This window comes from Lycium barbarum, chromosome 4 (assembly GCF_019175385.1).
Source record: "Lycium barbarum isolate Lr01 chromosome 4, ASM1917538v2, whole genome shotgun sequence".
Classification (NCBI taxonomy): domain Eukaryota; kingdom Viridiplantae; phylum Streptophyta; class Magnoliopsida; order Solanales; family Solanaceae; genus Lycium; species Lycium barbarum.
Genome location: NC_083340.1, coordinates 138,836,375 through 138,857,847, shown reverse-complemented (window position 1 = coordinate 138,857,847; position 21,473 = coordinate 138,836,375). Strand labels below are relative to the sequence as shown.

Genomic DNA, 21,473 nt, shown 5'->3' with positions numbered 1-21,473 from the left:
TTCTTTTGACTTGTCACTCTTAGGATGAGTTTTAGAGAAAGTGTGCGGCACTCACTATGCAGCCTCATTAATTGTGTCTAATAGACACGGTTTGGGTTTAGGTCAAGTGTTCAATACGAAATAGTATTAATTGAGGCGTTAAAATAAAAAAACAAGTCACGTTTAAAAGGCTATTTATGTATTTAGCCTATTTTTTTCTTTAATCATTTCTTGTAAGCTGGAGCAGCACGTAGTAGACCTAGTAAAGTGAGCTTTGAACAAGTCACTAAGTCAATTTCTGCTTTGAATTTTCAAGTAGTAGACCTAATAAACTGAGCATTGAACACTCTATTTAACTATCCTTTTGAAACTACTTTAATAAATGGCGGAATAGTCCGAAAGATTCCTATATTTAATATTTTTTAATATTTTGATGTTTGTACTTACATATTTTTCAAGTGAATCTCTCTACCCATTAAAATTGAGCATAGTAAACCTTTTGACCTTTGACTGATCCTATGTGGCAACTTGATGGTTGAGTTGGTAAACATGAAAATTTAGAATAAAAGTGATTAAAATGAGAATTTTTTTAATAAAAAATAAAAATAAAAATCTGAAACTCTTTCTTCTTCGGCCCACTCCACCTCCGTTTCTTCCCCCTAGCCCACCTTCGTTCTTCCCCTTCCCCATCCCATCCCCCATTTCTTTTTCCCTTTCTCCCCCCTTCCCATTTTCACCACCTTCACAACTTCAATCAATATTTGAGAATTCCATTACCGCTCATGGAAGGTGTGACATTATATTTTTTTCTCCTTCTTGGTGTTATTTTAGATGGATTTTCCTGTGTGCAAACTAGTGCTATGTATTCAGGAATTCATTGCATTGAGAGTGAAAAAAATGCTCTTATAAAGTTCAAGCATGGTTTCAAGAATCCATCACAGAGCATGTTGTCTTGGATGCTCGAGGAGAACTGCTGCAGCTGAAAAGGTGTTGAATGCGACAACACAACCGGGCACGTCATCACTCTTGATCTGCGCAAGCAATTGTTGCAAGGTGAGTCCGGGATTTCTTTGCCTGACTTACCCTATTTAAGACACTTAGACCTGAGCCAAAATGATTTCCGCGGGGCACAGATTCCTGAGTTTATTTCCACTTTCAAGAACCTAGAGTATCTCAATTTGTCAAGTTCCAAGTTTGGAGGAACAATTCTTGAACATCTTGGGAATCTGTCACGCTTGCAGTTTCTTGATCTCAGTGGTGATTCTTCACTCCGGGTCAATAACCTTCAATGGCTTCAGCACCTCTTCTCTATGAAGATTCTTGACTTAAGTGATGTTGACATGAGCAGCGCGAAAAACTGGCTACATGACATCAATTTGCTAACTTCTCTCTCAGAATTACGTTTGTCTGCTTGTCAGCTTGCTACACTTTCTAAATCGCTTCCCGCTTTTGTGAATTTCACATCCTTACAAATTCTTGACCTCTCATTAAACCATTTTTATGGTCCTATTCCTAGCTGGTTGTTCAATACAAGCCACAGTCTTGTTCATCTTAATCTCACAAGAAGTGAGCTGGGTGGTTTACTTCCAAATGCCTTTTGGCAACATGCGTTCACTTAGAACTCTTGATCTTTCTGGGAACTCTTTCGTACGCAACCTTCCACATTCCCTAGAGAATATGAGTTCAGTTACCTTTCTTAATCTCTCAAGAAACTCCTTTACGGGCAATTTACCACCAACCCTGCCATCAAAGCTGAAATACTTGGATTTTTCTGATAATCTAATGGAGGGTCCTTTAGCGAGAAGCATCACACAACTTAAGCAATTAGTTGTCCTCGATGTTGCTGGGAACTCTTTCAATGACTCGATTACAGAACATTTCTTGAATTTCACTGACTTGAGAGTGTTAGATTTGTCATCCAACTCATTTATCCTCTATCTAAGTGAAAATTGGAGGCCTCGCTTTCAACTTGACTTTATAAGCCTGCAGTCTTGCGGACTAGGTACACAGTTTCCCCAGTGGATTCAGACACAAAAGGAGTTGTCATTTATTGATATCTCTCGTGCTAACATCTTAGGTGAAGTGCCTGATTGGTTCTGGAATCTTTCTGCGAAGACATATCACATAGACCTTTCGCAAAACAATTTCACAGGGGAAGTGCCTGAATTGACAGAAAGAGTTAATCTTACAAAATTGGACCTGAGTGAAAATAATTTTCATGGTCCTTTGCCTCATTTTTCACCCAAGATGATGAACTTGATTTTGGCAAAGAATCTCTTTAATGGTACTATTGCTCCTGTATGTGAATCACTTGTCATGAATAATTCTCTCGGTCTTCTAGACCTATCTTCAAATTCACTATCAGGACAACTTTCAGACTGTTGGAGCTATGGGAATAATCTGGAATTATTGAATTTAGCCCACAATAACCTATCCAGGGAGATACCTCATTCAATCGGAGATCTTGCTAAACTCTTGAATCTGAAATTGCGGGACAACATTTTCTCCAAAAATCTGCCTTCATCATTGAAGAAGATAGCTGGACTAAAAATTCTTGATGTTTCTGAAAATAGTTTATCTGGAAATATATCACCTTGGTTAGGGGAGAGTTTAAATACTTTAGAGATTCTTGTATTAAGCAGAAACAAGTTTGGCGGAAATATTCCCTCGCAGATTTGCCAGCTTAAATACCTGTATATGCTGGACCTTAGTTCCAACGCTCTATCAGGAGCTATTCCAAGGTGTTTTGAAAATCTCCGCACCATGTCCGAGGTATATGGTCCCTATGCAGATTACTGGAAGTTCGTGGCAATTGATCTAGCGGAGAACCATTTATCAGGGGAAATTCCCATGGAAATCACCAGCCTTACTGCACTGAGGTCTCTGAATTTATCTAGAAATAATTTCACAGGAGCAATTCCACGTGACATTGGCAACTTGCTAATGTTGGAATCTCTCGATCTTTCCAGGAACAAGCTGTCATGCTCCTTTCCTCCCAGTATCGCAGAACTTCTCAATCTTCAGGTTGTGAATTTTTCTTTCAATTATTTGACAGGAAAAATTCCATCTGGACGTCAATTCGATACCTTCAAGAAGAATTCTTATGTTGAGAATCCAAACTTGTGTGGGTTCCCAGTCTCACGAGTGTGCCCCGATCATTTACTTGAGGACATAACGTACTGTAATAATGAGCAGGAGGTGCAGGCCGTTCAACACGGAGAAAACAACAACTGGCTCGAGGAATCTTCGTTCTACATTAGCATGGGAATCGGATTCAATACAGGTTTCTGGGTATTTTGGGCTACTCTAATGCGGAAAAAGTCTTGGAGACATGCCTATATGAGGTGCCTGGAAAACATGGGCAACAATATTTATGTATTTGCTGCTACCAGATTGAAAATTAACTAGCAGCAATAAAGGTGAGCAAGGGAAACCATCAAAAAGGTTGAAGTTTGTCCAAATCGAGCTACTCCTTTTACCTTCCTGTATCTTTTCTTATATTTGGTTTTGTAAAATCTTCTTACTTATTATGTTTTTGTGTATGCTTAGTTGCATATTTTCTTTTACGTTCTTCATTTTCTTTTATAATATTTCGGCTTGTGCAATGAAAGTAGCTTGACACTTTCAGTTTTAATGAATCAAATAAGCAATTCATATAAACATAACAAAAGAGCTAGTGTAATACTTGGACTTGTCGTGGTAAAAATTTATCTGCACCCGTTATTTACACTAAATCATACTCCCCTCTCTCCCCCCCCCCCCCCCCCCCCCTCATATTATATGGTGTTTTTACCGTCCGATCCGGTGTTATATCTTTCTTTGATCCTTTTCCGGTTTACAGGTGTCTTGAGTTTTTTATTTAAAAAATATTTTAGCATTTACCATTCAATTGTGTCTGGGTGGTTGCCTTTGTTTACATTCATGTCCCAGTACTACACTTTGTGCATATGATCAAGTCTATAAATAGATGGTTTGTGGATTCAATTTAAAAGGAATTAATTGTAGGGACTGTGGTCCTTCACCCATTGGTTAGAGTGAAAGTTGCAATTTGAAGGTCAGGAATATAATTTGCACAATAAGAGAAACGATAATCTTTCATCTAAAAAGTACTAGTTCAGTGAAAAGACATATAATTTGTTTCAAATTATCTTAGCATCTTAAGAGTTGGGTCGAGTATGTGATAAGGAACTTGTTTTCAAATAATACTTGGTTCTTGGAAACAAACTCAACAAAAAATATGTTTTAGAAATGACCAAAAAAAAAAAAAAAGGAGCAAAAAGAAAAGAAAACTTAAGCGGGAAAGTTGAGGCGGGTTTATGCAGGGCCGGTTGAAAACATAAAAAATTGCTAGGTTGTGAGTTCTTGCATGTTAAGACTAAACCTAACCCGTAACTGCACCGCCCCATTGCCATCCCTAAATAACCATCAAGGAGGAAATAAGTTATAACACATTAAACTAACAAGGGAAACCTTTGAGAACCACAACACATATTTTATGAAAGAAACATAGTAGAGATTGATCATGAAATTCACCAACTGTCTATAATCTACTTATCTACACTTGTAAACACCTAATAAATGAAAATATGATTTTGAACATAAACACTGATAAGCAAGTGGTTGACTTTCGTTTCCAGGATCACATTCAAAAACATCTTTTCAAGACCTTAATGAAAATGAAGTAAATAAAGTGATAAATAAGAAAAATAGCTGTACCCCAAACGAAGAATGTTATTTTGGGACTGCAAGGATTATGTTTCAATATTTACATTTTTTTTTCTTGATAAAAGAGGGAATAAGCTCTATGTAACAAAGATACAAGAATGTACATACCATAATAATAAAGCTAGGTGGTATTTCTAAGCCCACCATGGAGCATCACCAGTTCTAAAGTCTGTTTCAACCCATGGAACAAACACCACCTTCCCATCATCAATGTCTGCATGAGCCAATGCCAAGGACTGTGCCAACCAGAAAAACAAAATGTTACTACTAATTATAACTGTTTTTCATTTTGACGGAGAAAGTAGAAAAAGGAAAAAAAAAAAAAGGCTGAATGTGTCGACAACCCCTTAAACTTGCCAATAAATATGTACAAATTATTAATTTAGAACCTAAAAATTTCAAAGTACTAGAATCCCGAACCTATAAGCTTTCAAATCCTAACTCCGCGTCTGGGGGTTGGGGGAGGCGGGAGTAAGGATAGCACGGGACACATTCAAATTAAGGATGTTGTGCTAATATTAATGTCCGAACCCTTGATATTGCCTCTAGCCAAGTTGTTCAGAGGCAAATTCCAAATCCAGAATCAATGAGTTTACAATGAATGTGATCTTAATATATGTATTCATTTTTAAATTCCTTTTTACATATTTATACATTGTTCAAGCCAAAAGCAATGAGTTCAGTTGGATCGACCGAAGGAGCCCTAAATTTGCCTCAAAGCCTGAAGGCTTATTGATAAGAAAGGTATAAAGACATCTACTAAAGCATGGAAAGTAGGGGTTTTTGACTTACCAATGGAGAAGGTCCTCTAACTACTCTTCCTTGGTTTTTGTATTGGGATCCAATGTTGGGAATAAAAATAGACCCACAAAAATAATATTCACGGTATTAGTGATAAACACGGAACACTAACTTATGGTTAAATCAGTAAGAATAAAATGCAGCAATAATGACACCAAGATTTTACGTGAAAACCCTTCTGAATAAGGGAAAAACCACGGCCAAGAGGAGCAGCTGATATCACTATAGTAAGGAATTTTACAATGTGTAGTCACGAGCATAAATACTCCAAAGACCACTACACACTCAAAAAGAAAAAAAACACTCTTTTGATTTTTTCCCACCTCACTACAATATCCCTCACACTCTATTTTTCTTCACAAACTATTTTCTTACACAGTCTATGGTATACCTCACTTTGCTCTCACTCAGATGTATTGCCTGAGATTTTGGTGTGTTTAGCAAATGAGAAACTCTACTCTATTTATAGCAGAGAATTACCTATGATGAGGTAAGCACTTACATCAAGAAAATGTGAACAAAGAAATTGGCTTGTTGGCCAATTCCACAATTGCTGCCATCATGCAAAGAAGTGCAGATTTGCACATATGAAAAGGAAGATTTTTCTTCCTCAATTTATGGGGCTGGACCCCACAAATCTCCCCCTCCAGACCCATCTACCTGAAGGAGGCTATATCGGGCTTCTAGTTTGAGTACATCCCGACAAGCTCCTTGCATAGCTCGAACTTGTCTCTTGGTACCACCTTGGTCAACATATCTGCAGGATTTTCACTCGTGTGAATTTTCTTGACCTGGAACAATTCACTCTCCACTTGTTCACGAATCCAATGATACTTGACGTCGATGTGTTTTGTTCTCGCATGGTACATGGAATTCTTGCTTAGGTCTATTGCAGTCTGACTGTCACAATAGACAACATACTCCATTTGCTGCAATCCAAGTTCTTGAAGAAATCTCTTGGGCTATATCATCTCCTTTCCAGCTTCAGTAGCCGCAATATACTCCGCTTCAGTTGTAGACAATGCGATGCACTTCTGCAACTTCAACTGCCATGATATAGCTCCCCCTGAAAAAGTAAACAGATATCCAGTAGTGGATTTTTTGTTATCAAGGTCACCTGCCATATCCGAATCTGTATAGCCTTTCAAAATTGGATTTGATCCTCCAAAACACAAGCATTTATCTGAGCTTCCTCTTAGATACCTGAGTATCCACTTCACAGCTTCCCAATGCTCTTTCCCTGGATTTTCGAGAAATCTGCTAACAATACCGACTGCATGAGAAATATCTAGTCGAGTGCATACCATTGCATAGATCAAACTTCCAACGGCAGAGGAATAAGGAATCTTGGTCATTCTTTTTTTTTCCTCCGTTGTTGTAGGACACATCTTTTTGCTCAATTTCAGATGACCAGGAAGAGGTGTGCTAACCCTCTTAGCACTCTTCATATTGAAGCGCTCCAGTACACATTCTATGTACTTTTTCTGTGACAAATAAAGCTTCTTTTCATCTCTTGAACGAGTGATTCTCATGCCCAAAATCTGCTTAGCATGACCCAAGTCTTTCATTGCAAAAGACTTACTCAACTGTTTCTTCAACTCGTCAATCTTGGTAGCATTCTTGCCTACAATCAACATATCATCCACATATAGCAGGAGGATGATAAAGTCATCATCAGAAAATCTTTGTACAAACACACAGTGATCTGAAGAAGTCTTCTTGTAGCCTTGCTCCCCCATAACAGACTCAAACTTCTTGTACCACTGTCTGGGAGCTTGTTTTAATCCATATAGACTCTTCTTAAGTTTGCATACAAGATTTTCTTTACCTTTTGACTTGAAGCCCTCAGGTTGTTCCATATAGATCTCCTCTTCTAAGTCACCATGAAGAAAAGCAGTCTTCACATCCATCTGCTCAATCTCCAAATCAAGACTAGCAGTTAAACCAAGAACTGTCCGAATGGAGGACATTTTCACGACAGGAGAAAATATTTCGTCAAAGTCAATACCTTTCCTTTGACCAAATCCCTTAACAACCAAACTAGCTTTGTATCTAGGCTTCAAGCTGTGTTCTTCAGCTTTAACTTTGAACACCCACTTGTTCTTCAAAGCTCTCATGCCCTTAGGCAATTTCACCAACTCAAAAGTATAGTTCTCATGCAGATATTTCATCTCATCTTGCATGACTTCAATCCATTGATCCTTGTGCTCATCTTCCATGGCCTCTTCATAACATTCAGGTTCTCCCCCATCAGTGAGTAATACATACTCATTAGGTGAATAATGGGAAGAAGGAACATGTTGTCTAGTAGACCTTCTAAGTGGAATATCTGACTCATCCACGACTTCATGAGTAGGAGCATCTACCTCATCAATAGCAGCATCGTTATCATCATTAACATGCTGATCTGGAACATGATTCTGGGCATCACCATCGTCATTGAGCCCACCAACGTCATCAACATTTGTATGAGGGACTTGATCAAGATTAACTAAACCTTCAGAACTTGAAGATTTTATCTTCTTTGCTTTGTTGATATCTTCAATGGTTTGATCCTCCACGAAGATAACATCACAGCTTCTCACGACCTTCTTCTCAATTGGATCATATAGCCTGTAACCAAACTCATCAAGGCCATAACCAATGAAGATGCACTGCCTTGTCTTGGCAGTTAATTTTGACCTCTCATCTTTAGGCAAATGTACAAAATCTTTGCAACCAAACACTTTCAAGTGGTCATAGGAGACATCCTTGCCATACCAAACTCTGTTTGGAACATCACTTTGCAAAGAAACCGCAGGGGATAGATTAATAACATGTGCGGCGGTCAACAATGCCTCACCCCAAAAGGAATTCGGCAACTTTGCTTCAAAAAGCAAACATCTGACTCTTTCCATCAAGGTCCTATTCATCCTCTCTGCTAAACCATTAAGCTGAGGAGTCTTATGAGGGGTCTTCTGGTGTCTGATACCCTGTTTGTTACAGTATACGTCAAACGGTCCACAATATTCACCACCGTTATCAGTACGAATACACTTCAACTTCTTTCCAATTTCTTCTTTCAACTGAAGCCTGAAACTGCTTAAAGACACCCAACACTTGGTCTTTAGTCTTCAAGACGTATACCCAAAGTTTCCTTGAGCAATCATCAATAAAAGTAGCAAAGTAAAGTGCACCACCCAAAGTCTTTGTCTTCATTGGACCACATAAATCTAAATGCACCAACTCAAGCAACTCTTTCTTTCTTGAAGGAGGATCAGACTTGAAAGAAACTCTATTTTGTTTACCAGCCAGGCAGTGCTCACACTTTTCTGATTTAGCACTTTCGAAATTTGACAACAATTTCTTTTTGGCTAGAACATTTAGTCCTTTCTCGCTAATGTGGCTAAGCCTCTTATGCCATAACGTTGAAGAGCTATTGCTCTCAACTGCATTCACCATATTAACACAGGTAGAGGCCGTAGTCTAGTATAGACCACGACGCTTTTCGCCACGAGCCACAATCATGGAACCCTTAGTGAGCTTTCACTTTCCAGCACCATTGGTACTGACATATCCCTCATCATCTAAAACACCAACAAAGATCAAGTGCAAACGAACATCAGGTGCATGCTTTACATTGTTTAAAACTAGTTTAGTTCCAATATTAGTTTCCAAACAAATCGTTCCAACACCAGCCACCCTAGATACAGTCTCATTACCCATACTCAAAGTTCCAAAGTCACCCGGAGTATAGGATGAGAAAAATTCCTTCCTTGATGTCACATGAGATGCGGCACCACTGTCCATAACCCAGCTTGACTCATCACAAACAATATTTATCAGATCCGCATCAAGGACAGAAACAAGATCTTCTGTAGTGACAGCGGCAACACGATTGCCATCTTCTTTCTTTTCCTCATTTTCTCTATTCTCTTTTTTCAAAATCCGGCAAAACTTCTTTGTGTGCCCTTTTTTCCCGCAATGATAGCACTCAATATCTTTAAGTCTGCTTCTGAATTTTCTTCTATGATGTTCTCTATTTTGAGAACCACGATTCTTGCCTCTCCCCCTAGTGTCAGTCACCAAGACATTTGATGAGGAGGAACCTTGAGATTTTCTTCTCATCTCTTCATTTAAAAGACTACTCTTGGCAAGATCCATAGAGATCACACCATTCGGAGCAGAATTTGATAATGAAGTTCTAATAAGTTCCCGAGAATCTGGTAGGGAACCAAGTAGAAACAGGCCTTGAATTTCTTCATCAAAATTAATGCCCATAGCAGATAACTGGTTCATGATCCCCTGAAAAATATTCAGATGATCTGTCATTGCGGAACCATCATGATATTTTAAACCCAATATTTGCTTTATCAGAAACATCTTGTTGTTACCAGTTTTCCGAGCATACAAACTTTCAAGATGCTCCCATAGGGTCCGAGCATGTGTCTCCCCAGAAATATGATTCAACACATTATCGTCAACCCACTGTCTAATAAAGCCGCAAACCTGCCGATGCAACAAATTCCACTCTTCATCTGATTTATTATCAGGCTTTTTATTTGCAAAGACAGGTTGATGAAAATTCTTGACATAGAGCAAATCTTCCATTTTGCCCTTCCAAATGGCATAATTTACGCCACTCAAAGTAACCATTCTACTAGTGTTGGCTTCCATCGTTTATCACAAATACAAATACTATTTTATTCGAAGACCAAAGTAATTATTTTCTGATGTGGAAGTTCAGACTGTGCTGCAACCACAGAGCATACTCAGACAGAACCTTGGCTCTGATACCACTTGTTGGGAATAAAAATAGACCCACAAAAATAGTATTCACGGTATTAGTGATAAACGCGGAACACTAACTTATGGTTAAATCAGCAAGAATAAAATGCAGCAATAATGACACCAAGATTTTACGTGAAAACCCTTCTGAATAAGGGAAAAACCACGGTCAAGAGGAGCAGCTGATATCACTATAGTAAGGAATTTTACAATGTGTAGTCACGAGCATAAATACTCCAAAGACCACTACACACTCAAAAAGAAAAAACACTCTTTTGATTTTTTCCCACCTCACTACAATATCCCTCACACTCTATTTTTCTTCACAGACTATTTTCTTACATAGTCTATGGTATATCTCACTTTGCTCTCACTCAGATGTATTGTCTGAGATTTTGGTGTGTTTAGCAAATGAGAAACTCTGCTCTATTTATAGCAGAGAATTACCTATGATGAGGTAAGCACTTATATCAAGAAAATGTGAACAAAGAAATTAGCTTGTTGGCCAATTCCACAATTGCTGCCATTACGCAAAGAAGTGCAGATTTGCACATATGAAAAGGAAAATTTTTCTTCCTCAATTTATGGGGCTGGACCCCACATCCATGGCAGGGGCAAATGAACTTGTTCTCAGCAGTATTCCACGGCACGACACAACCAAGGTGGGTGCACACATCATTAATACCATATGTCGCAAGTGTTCCATCGTTCTCCACAACAAGGCAAGTAGGATCTCCCTAAAATTTCATTGCAACAATATCAACACCACCGAAAACTCAAAATACCATGTTTTAAGAATTGTTTAAAATGCGACAAGTTCATCAAGCAACACTGAAATTACAAAGAAATTATGATACTAAAAGAGAAGGTACGAGTACCTTTAGTCCTTCTGTAAGGGTTCGGGTGCCAGCCTGCCAGGTGCATGAGTTTTGAGCCATTCAGTTGCAACGACATCATTACCTAATGCATCTTTGGCAACGGTACCACCACTACCACCTCCTGAGCTGTTGATCGATTCCGAATGGAACGACAAATCACGAGTAATAATTAGTAACGCGGACAGTATGGGATCAACTCCGTCTAGTGATACAAAAAACAAAAGCATAGCATACCAATAATTCTTGCATATAACAGCCTTTTCTCTCCTTAGATCTTGTTAAGATGAACGAATATCAAGTTTTCAGGCTTATCATTTCAGGAAGGTTTTATTTTGAGCGTATAGGATATCTTCTAGAGTATAAAATATAATCGAAAACACAACTAACTTAATAAAAATTAACTTATGGTCTACAAGTGAGACTCAATATTAATTACAACATATATTTCTTTTTCTCTTCAAGTCCGATACAATGAATGACAATTTCAAAATTACAGCCAAAGTAGTTGATCTTTCTTAACGGATAGTTTTCTGAAATTTACAGAGCTGATTGTTAGAAAATTGAAGTTAATTGGTACTGCAATCCTGTCCAATTCAATTGAGAAGGCGTCTAATTTCTTCCAGAAAAAGAAAAGAGTTAAGGGTAAAAAACACACCTCAAGTATTATCTTTTGAGAGTTTCCTACCTAAATTATTGTTCTATTATCCATCTCAACTATGGTTGTATTATAAAAAATGGGTAAAGATCCATTTCCAAAATCAATGAAACAAAGCTCGTTCAAATTAAATAGTCAATTGTTTTTCTTTTTGAAGTAATCTAGTGTAGCCATGGGCTGAGCTAGAATGTCGTAAGGGGTTCATCCGAACTTAATTCATCGAAAAATTACACTATATATACAAGGTTGAAAATATTTCTTATATATATATAATTGTTAATGAATTCTCTTAGCTTCTTCATATGTCTACTTTTTCTTTTTATATATTTTGAGTCTTCTTAGTGAAATAATGGCTCCACCACTAAGTGTAGCAAATAAAGAAACTTGCGACTAATTAATAAATAAACCACACACTTTGCTTTTATCAAAATCTAGTAATTAACAGAAAAATTATAATTTCAAAAACTAGTAATGCTAAATACTAATATATCAAGTCTGCAGATCAAAATACCAGCAAGCACTTTTTGATAAAAGAAATATACCATGTATGTTGTCACTGAGGAAAGGATAAAAGAGAGAACTAATGTGCTTTGACCATGGTTTAGAGTACCGAACTAGCACATGACATATCCCGGCTATACAAAAGAAATAACTGTACCAAATGAAACTCTTTAGAACTGTATATCACGCTCACAAACTTGGGTAAGACGTGATTAATACCCAATTCTTAGTCTTGCTACCTATTGAATGAATCTCGACCTGTCTAAGTGCAAGTTTTAACTGAGCTTTAATAATATTAATTAGTAACATGATAAAAATGGTAATTAATATATTATAGGAAGTTAAAATACGTCAATCATGTAAAATACACAACTTAACTTCATCTTTCACACACCTATACAAACAAGTAATCATTATTTATAAATTAGCTCGAACATTTAAAAAGTGCTTTTAAGCACTTACTTTAATTCAGCTAAGCAAAATTGGCTACATGAATAAAATTTGTGATAAAACTTAACTCCTAGTAGTATATTTTCAAAAAACAGTTAAAAGAGAGATTATTCGGATCATGTCCATGTATGCTAGTCTAAGCAAAATCACACTTGTATTAGCTCGATACGAACTGAATTACAAATTTACATGATATACAATAAAGATTTGCCACCATATAAGACACACGGTTCACGAACTAATAAAAAAGAAAAGAAAACCAAATTATTCCCCACAGAGATCCGATCCCCTTCAACATAACAATTCAAAAATGACTAAAATCTTTCAAGAAAAATAACTTATCAAAGTTTCTCTTAATTTATGAAGGCACAATGTTTTCTTTCACCAGTTTATGAAGGCACAATGTTTTCGAATTTTGCCTGCTTTCCCAGTAAGGATTCCAATTTTCCCCATTTTCACCATTGATTCGCCAAAGTCCTTGAAGAAAGTTGATCCATGTGGTTTTGATTGAGACAACACATAATTTTTCGTTTGACTATTTGTAAGAAGAGCTGCATCAGATGCAAACAACCCTCTTCTTTTGGCAACCATAGTGTAATAATCAGTATCGAAACTCTTGAAACTTCCGGGATTCATTTCAACAATTGTGGTCACATCATGGGCTTACATTTGATCTTCAAACGGTTTATGTAGTTTTGGTCCATGTTTGGGTCGTGTCACCTCTGCCAGTGAAATTGTACAAACGGCTACTGAAGGAAAAGCAATGTGACATCCCTATTGTGTGTCCACTAGGGGTGTACAAAGTAAACCGACAAACTGCACCAAACTGATAAACCGAGTCAAACCGAGAAAAAAACCCGACTAGTGAGATGGTTTGACTTGGTTTGGTGTCGAAAAAAAAACCCGATCATAGTTGGTTTGGTTTGGTTTTAGCTAAAAAAAGTCAAACTGAACCAAACCAACCTGATATTACATTTATTCAATTTTTAAAATATTTATTTGTAATGTAATTTATAAATATTTCTTAAATTTTTTCGTAGTTTTTAATCTATTATCATATTATTAAAGCTTGAACTTAGAATTTTGAATGCGAATAAGTTTTATATCCTATGGATGTTAGTAACTCATATAAAGTCTAAACCAAAACTCAGTCAACACTAATACTAACAAAAGAAATTCAATTTACCACTAGGAATGACAATAATGTTGGATATCTATTCTTTAGTTTTGCATAATTGGTTTAGAGAGTGAAAATACATAACTTAAGTTTTCTTTTTCTTGTCATGTAAATAATACTTATTAGCCGTACTTATTTTAGTATGACTTAGTATTTTTAGATTATGGTCATTTTCTTTATGGTTTATTAATTAGCAATATTTATTTTAACCGATTTTATTATCTTTTGTTGAATATTTTAATACAACGTCATCACTCTTCTCACATTTTGTGTTATTTTCTTATGAAACACCTTAATTACATAGTTGTATCTTACTAGGACTAAAGAAATATTTGAAGTAAAAGTTATATGTTTTGTATCAAGAATATTCCGAAAAAAAAACCCGAATAACCCGAGACAACCCGAGGTTGAAAAACCCGAATCTTATTGGTTTGGTTTGGTTTGGTGTATAAATTTAAAAACCCGACGGAATTGGTTTGGTTTAGTGTTTAAAAAATTCAAACCAACCCGGTGCATGTACACCCCTAGTATCCACCTATATATGTGGGAAAAAAAGTTAAAGAACTCAAATTTCAAGGATGATTTTGGATTTCTTAAATTAATGTAACTCTTCGACGTGTAGTGGTTTCACTTTAATATCGGTGTAGACTATTTTCTCGTTTTATTTTATGTCTTATTTTAGTAGGACACGAAGTTTAAACAGTAGTTAAGGAATATTTTAAAATTTTGTAAACTTAAATAAAAGATACGTGCAATATCCAAAACCTCCCTTTGAATCTTGTACTCTTTCGGTCCTAAAGTACTTGTCATGTTCACTTTTCGAAAGTCAAACTACATGAATTTTGATAAAATATTTTAAGATGTATTATTCATCATATTATAAGGAAAAAATTGCAATTTACATTTAGGGATGAATGGAGTAGTTCTACACGTGTCACGTGAGATGTTGGAATTAAAGAGTTAGCAAATATATGGAGAAAGTGATCACCAACCTTTCAAAAGAGACTAAGAAGGAAAAGGAAAGGGAAAATAAGACACGTGCATTTAAACAGAAAAAGTAATCCCTGCTTGACCAGTATTTAATTTGGCACATTCCTTGAGGAGCCATAAACAGAATGACAATTTTACTATATTATCCCTAATTATTACTAAGTAATCTAATGATTGAAATCAATCAAACATACTTTAAAAGTTATGCATCCACTAACATTTTTTTGAAGTTTTCAACCCAATAAGCAGAGGCAAATCAAGGATTTCAAGAGGATGGGTTCACCATTGCTTTTAAGATAAGATATAAAATTTCATAGTGACATCAACTTGGAAGAGCAAAAGATAATTAATTACATTTTTTTATGAAGTAAGTTGTCTTTCATTGTTGCTTCAGAAAATAAAAGCAAAAAACAAAAACATGCAAGAGCTAGGGTTTGATCCCAAGACCTTAAGAATATTAACATAGCCGCTAACCAGTGCTCCATTCAGCCTAGTTTGACCATGTGTTCCTTCAGTTAATATTAGATATATTTTCAGAATTATACACATAATATATCAAGGTTAGTCGAGTGACCATGTGTTCACCTGACCCAAATTATATACATAAATTCGCCCCTGCCAATAAGTAATAATAAGGGTAAAGTAGGAAAAAAAAGGTAAATTATCTCTTGATTTTCCAAACTGAACAATTAAACATGAACAACTACTTTTAATGTACAGGAAAAGGCAAAATTGACGGAAGGAGTATAAATTTACCTGAAAGAACAACAAGGTCTTTTACATTTAGGCCCACGGCACCAAATGATGTTTTGAGAGTAGTGAAGTATCAAAAGAAGTTGGAAGGTTCCTTAAGGCCTCTGAGAGAATTGAGACTCTCCCATCTCTTCTTCCCAGGGGTACTTGCCAACTTGGAGCCCGTTTGGATTGGCTTACAGCTTAAAGCTGTTTGCAGCTTATAAGCTGAAAAAAATAAGTTGGAGTAGTTCAACTTTTTTTTTTTGGCTTATAAGCTGTTTTCAGCTTATAAGCTGCTTTAGATAAACTAAGTCAAATGGGTTCAATTATTTTTTTGAGCTTATTTTAAGCATAAAATGTCTTTAAGCTGGCCAGCCAAACACTCAAAAAAGCTGAAAACAGCTTATAAGCCAACTTATAAGCTAATCCAAACAGGCTCTTGGTCCATTTATCTGAAACAATTAACCCATAAATTTAAGTGAAATGTTACTATTTAATGGATCGATTAATGTACTATTAATTAGTTACCAGTGAAACAGCGTCACGGGCAGCTAAGGCTAAAATATCAGAGCAAGAGACAGTGCCAGGACACTCTTTCTCTAAGGCAGATTTAGCAGCATCAATCACTTGGAACCCTCTTAGGCTTTGGTTTGGAATTGCATCTTTCTCTGCTTGATTTCCATTTGTTGAATTAAGTAGCACTGAGCCATCACATCCCTATAACAAAAAGAGAAAATAAGGAATAAAAACAAATCTTACATGAATATCTTTTACTGTATCAGACCACCTAAATGATATTTGCAGTTAAATCTGCTTAAAATGCGGAATTTGTAATCTAAAAAATAAGAGAAGTTACATGCTACAACACGTAAATGTAACCTGATTGATGAATACTGTTTAAAAAAAGAATTCTCACACTGACAATTTATATAACTCTTACGTATGTTTTAGTACTGTATTCGACGTGAATAATCAAACAACTAAGACACAAAATCACAGTACTTACCCCAACAAAACAATCATGAAAATGCATTCTCAACAAAGGAGCGGCGAGGGTAGGAGCACGAGAAATGTAGTGAGCTGCTGTTTCTTTCACAATTGCCTCCACATTTGGACATGTTTTCTTATAGAACCCTACTTCCACTCCTTGTGAATTAGCAACTTCCCAGATGAAAAAGAGTTGAACAATGACAAACGAAAGAAATTTTAATGTTGTCATTATACTTTTTTTTTTCTTAACCAAATCTCACTGTTTTTATTTGCTTGAAGAGATGATTGGAGAACACAAATGAATGCCCTTTAAATAGTAGTAATGGCAGATGTTGATACCAGTCTTTGATTTGTTCAAATGGCAGAGCTGGTAATAGAAACTTGATATTAATATTTAGCAGTTAGCACCTTCTTAACTAAGCAATTATTTTTAATGTTCTTCTTCCTACTTAAATTAATGTGAGGCAATATTGTGTCATTTGTGTGGTTGATTTGTCATGTAATTTGTAATAAATAAAAATACGATTCAGAGGAATGTCAACTCTGTTAAGTCCCAACTTGCTCTGCTATGACTGCTTATACAGACATATGGAGCCTAGCCTTTACTAGTAAGAGGCAAAAATTATCAACTTTTTAGTCATCCATCTTCCTACAAACTTTTTGAGTCTTTGAGATATAATTATCATGTCAAAACAAAGAAAACAGAGTAGCTTTTGATAAAGAACATTTACTTCCAAAGTAGAACTTCGCTGCATAAATCTAAATTAGTTGAGCCCTAAAACAGATATCGAATACGAAATAAAAAAAAAAATGTCAAAATAGAGAAAAGGTTCAATCATGTTTGAGATTAAAACAAAAATCCGTTTTTTATAGCGATGTGGATTATGATGGACTTGGAGTAACTGAAAGGTGTAAAGAAGATATAACCATTTAAAGCAATTATATAAGACAAATTAAATGTTTCTAATTTTTCTATCTTTCTTGTGGACACAATTGAGCCTTCTATAGTGAGCAATATTTTTCCGACAATTTGGTAGTAGCGATGAGATTCTGTCTTTCACAGTTGGAAGTGGAGGGTTCAACTATTATGAGAGAACAATAAATGAAAACAATAATAACGAATGTAAAGAATACACAATTTTACGTGAAAATCCTCAGAGGAAGAAAACTCACAGCCAATCACCGACTCTTTTCTATTTTTCATGAAAGATGATTACGAAATACAGCAGAAAAGTCAAGTTTATATCGGCTACCAAAACCCTAAGCCTAGAGTTTCTTGGCCAAGGCTGCGGCAAGAAGTTTCTTCGCTAAGGCTGCGGCCTCTTGCTTCGTCCATCGCAGGCGGCTGCCACCCTCTCAATCTCTACAGTCAAGCCCACGAACTTAACAGAAACCTCATCAATAGCATAATTATTAATTAATAAATCAATCATAAGTCCTTGTGAAAATGACACTCTATTTATCATTTTGTTACTTTGCGACACGTATTCTAAACCCAAATTACTTATTAAATCGAAAATCAATTTGGTATAGATAGTTTTGATTTTTGTGTGAGTTATTGCTGTCAAATGCATTTGGGGAATCTGCAACCCACTCCCTTGGCCCCCATGCAAACTAAAATGCTAATCATATAAATGTATATCTGTGTTTATTGATTCCCAAGATTGCTTTTATACACTCTCTACTCTTCGATACTTAATTAGCACATGGTCCGAACATGGACACACATCTTCAGATTTCATATGAGCCAGTAAGAACAATTGTAATATTCCAAATTTTCGGTATTTAGAATCTAACGTCATCAGTTACGTGTATGGGATGTACGCTCGATATATAATTTTGGACAATCTTTTTTACTTGAGCTAGTTTTGGGATAAAGTAAGGGCTAATGTCCAATTCTAGATATGACATACCATCGCTGGACGATTTAGAAGATATAATCATAGGACATGTATGGTCATGTTCTATTTGTATACTTGGTGTCTCGATAGGTAATTTGATAAGCCAATGATTTTTTTTCCCGTGTTTCTAAGCACGGTTAATCAACATATCAATTAATCGATTACGACAAATTGAGATTTTTGCTGTTCTTTTTCCTACAGAACCTCCACGTGAAACGAGCATGCAAGGGGTGAATTCACGAATCTGATTTCTTTTTATAAGGCCTAAAACCAATTATTTTAGCTTTTTTTTTACCCCGTATTTTATAGGTCTTTCAAATCCATACACACAGCTTGCAGAATATGACTTTCCGCAAAATTCTATGTGTATCTATGCGATCAAGTATGAAATTTTGTTTATTCAGTTTAAATTGAGTATATTTTCCCTCCCTTTCCAGATGTTGGGCACTTATGTTGCTCCAAATGTCTAGTTTTAGGTGTGCCAATGGTATTATAACATGCATGATCGGTTATGTGTATGAGCAGGGGTGTATGTAGCATTGATGGTGGGGGTTCAATTGAATCTATAACTTTCAATGCGAAACATAAATTTATGTTAAAAATTTATTAAAATTGCAATAAATTGTAGACATGAATCCATAACTTTTAAAATACAATGGATTCAACTAAAAATCCTGAAAAGTTGAACACATAAACTTTAAATCCTATATCCGCCTTTGTGTATGAGTTGCACGTCTATTAATATACACAAATCGAGAAATGATCGAAATGATTTAGAACCAAAACGAAAGAAAGAGTTAGCAGTTAAATCCATAATGATGCGACGTGTGTGCATAATAATATAAAACTCATGAACTAACTAACCTTTCACTATTTATCATGGAACCTCTACAATAACATATACAAATACAACTAGCACATGACATATCCCGGAATTTTTTACTGAAATGGTATCCATTGAGGAACAAATCCAACAAATGGGTTTGTCAGAATTTTGTTACCTAAATGGTGAAAACGCACCCCTAGTGGAGCACCTTCAGTGTAAAATTTTCACGTCTAAAAACAGAAGGCCCGTTAAATGTATTTAAACTGAAGGTGCCCTGTTAACCATGAGCCTTCAATAGATATTTCAAACTTTGGAAAAAGGCTCATCCTTTTTAAAGCACCTTCAGCGTAAATCTTAAAAGTCATAGAATCTGAAAAGTAAACTTTTTGTACTTCGATGTGACAAGTAAGGTAGCTTTCCAAACTTAAAAAGCTTATATTTCCTAAGACACCTTCAACAAACTTACAAAAACGCAAATTGCCTAAGAGACCCTTGTGTTGATTAGTACTTTTTATGTTAAACTGCCTGAAATATTCTTAAAGTTGTTTACCAAAAATATAACTTTAAAATCATATTCACTTAAAAGTGATAAATTAAGCAAATGGGATGGAGGGAGAGTTAAGAGTTTTATTTAGGAAAAGATATCTCGGGAATTATAAAATCCTTTTTGGATAAAATTATAAAGATTTTGTCAAAATAAAAGTATTTATAAGCTGAAAATCGATATGTTGGTCACCAATCATAAGTTGGGAGCTTCTGGAAAACAGTGAAAAACAGTGAAAGAAATTATCAGTGGCATTTCTATAAATAAGCTGTCAAAGTTAGTTACAAGTTAGTTAGAAGTAGTTAAAGGCTAGTTAGTTAGTGAACTGATTAGAGGCTGTTAATCTCAGCTTTGTATTTACCATCTATATAAGTCATATTTGTAATCATTGTACATACAACTTGAGTAATACAATCACATATTTCTCTCTTTCAATTCTCTTCTTCTTTAACTTTGAGTTCTTTATTTTCTTGTTCATGTTGATCACAAGAATCAAGAGTAATTCTTGATTCAATCTCATGGAATAACATGGTATCAGAGCTTTAAGTTACAATCCAGACTCAGAGTTGTTTCGATCGATTTGTTATCAGGTCAATTCATCTTGTTTTTTATTCTTCAATTTTTGCTCTTGAAAAATTCAAGTTCAATTCTGTAAAGTTTGTTTCCGCACAAATTTCTTGTTAATTCATACAAAATGACAAATAAAAGAGTCCCAGATCTTGTTACTACGAATGGTAATGGTTGTTCAACCACAAATGTTTCAAATCAAAGAAATCAAATTCCTGGTGTACGTTACAATCACCTCTTGTTTCTGCACTCATCCGATGTGAGTGGCATTCAGATAATTTCTTTCCAGTTATTAGGTATTGAGAACTATGCAATTTGGTTTAATTCGATGAAATTAGCATTGTTGGGTAGAAATAAGTTGGGTATAGTAGATGGAACTTGCAAAAAAGAATGGAACTTGCAAAAAAGAATCTTACCCAGAATCCATGTGGAACCATTGGGAAAGGGTAAATGCCATAGTGTTATCTTGGATTATGAATGTTGTGCCAAAGGCTTTACTTGGTGGAATTATGTATGCGACTAATGCTGAATTTGCATAGTCTGAATTGAAAGAAAGATTAATTACAAAAGCAGATGGTTCAAGACATTCAATCTACATAAAGAAATAGCAACTTTAACCCAAGGAAATGCTTCAGTTTCTGTGTATTTTTCAAGACGAAAGAATCCGTGGGAAGAATTTGCAGCATTAGTGCCAGCACCTACTTGTGACTGTCCTAAATCCGAAGATTTTGTATTGCATTTGCTAAAACTGAAGTTGTTTCAATTCCTTATGGGGTTAACTGAGTCATATCTTCAGGAATGAAGCCAAATTCTTTTAATGAATCATATGCCTACACTGAACCAATCTTATTCAATGGTCATAAGTGATGAGGGTCAAAGATGTGTAGTTGCTACATCCGGAAATTTAAGCAATCCTATTGGAAATTATGGAAACTTTGAAGTGGCTATGCACACAAGATTTGATACAGGACAAAACAATGGTAATCC

At 35.7% G+C, this 21,473-nt stretch overlaps 1 protein-coding gene and 2 pseudogenes across 1 annotated transcript; 1 reads left to right on the top strand and 2 right to left on the bottom strand.

The window, feature by feature from the left end:
• The first annotated feature begins 768 nt into the window (after positions 1-768).
• LOC132636636 (receptor-like protein EIX1) lies at positions 769-3,569 on the top strand. The gene has a single exon (XM_060353593.1). The coding sequence runs from the start codon at positions 1,480-1,482 to the stop codon at positions 3,385-3,387; it is 1,908 nt and encodes a 635-aa protein (XP_060209576.1). The 5' UTR covers positions 769-1,479; the 3' UTR covers positions 3,388-3,569.
• A 1,207-nt stretch (positions 3,570-4,776) lies between these two features.
• Positions 4,777-12,350, bottom strand: LOC132637903 (cytochrome b6-f complex iron-sulfur subunit, chloroplastic-like; annotated as a pseudogene).
• Positions 12,351-13,137: 787 nt separating this feature from the next.
• LOC132637901 (peroxidase 27-like) lies at positions 13,138-16,877 on the bottom strand (annotated as a pseudogene).
• Between the last annotated feature and the right edge of the window lie 4,596 nt (positions 16,878-21,473).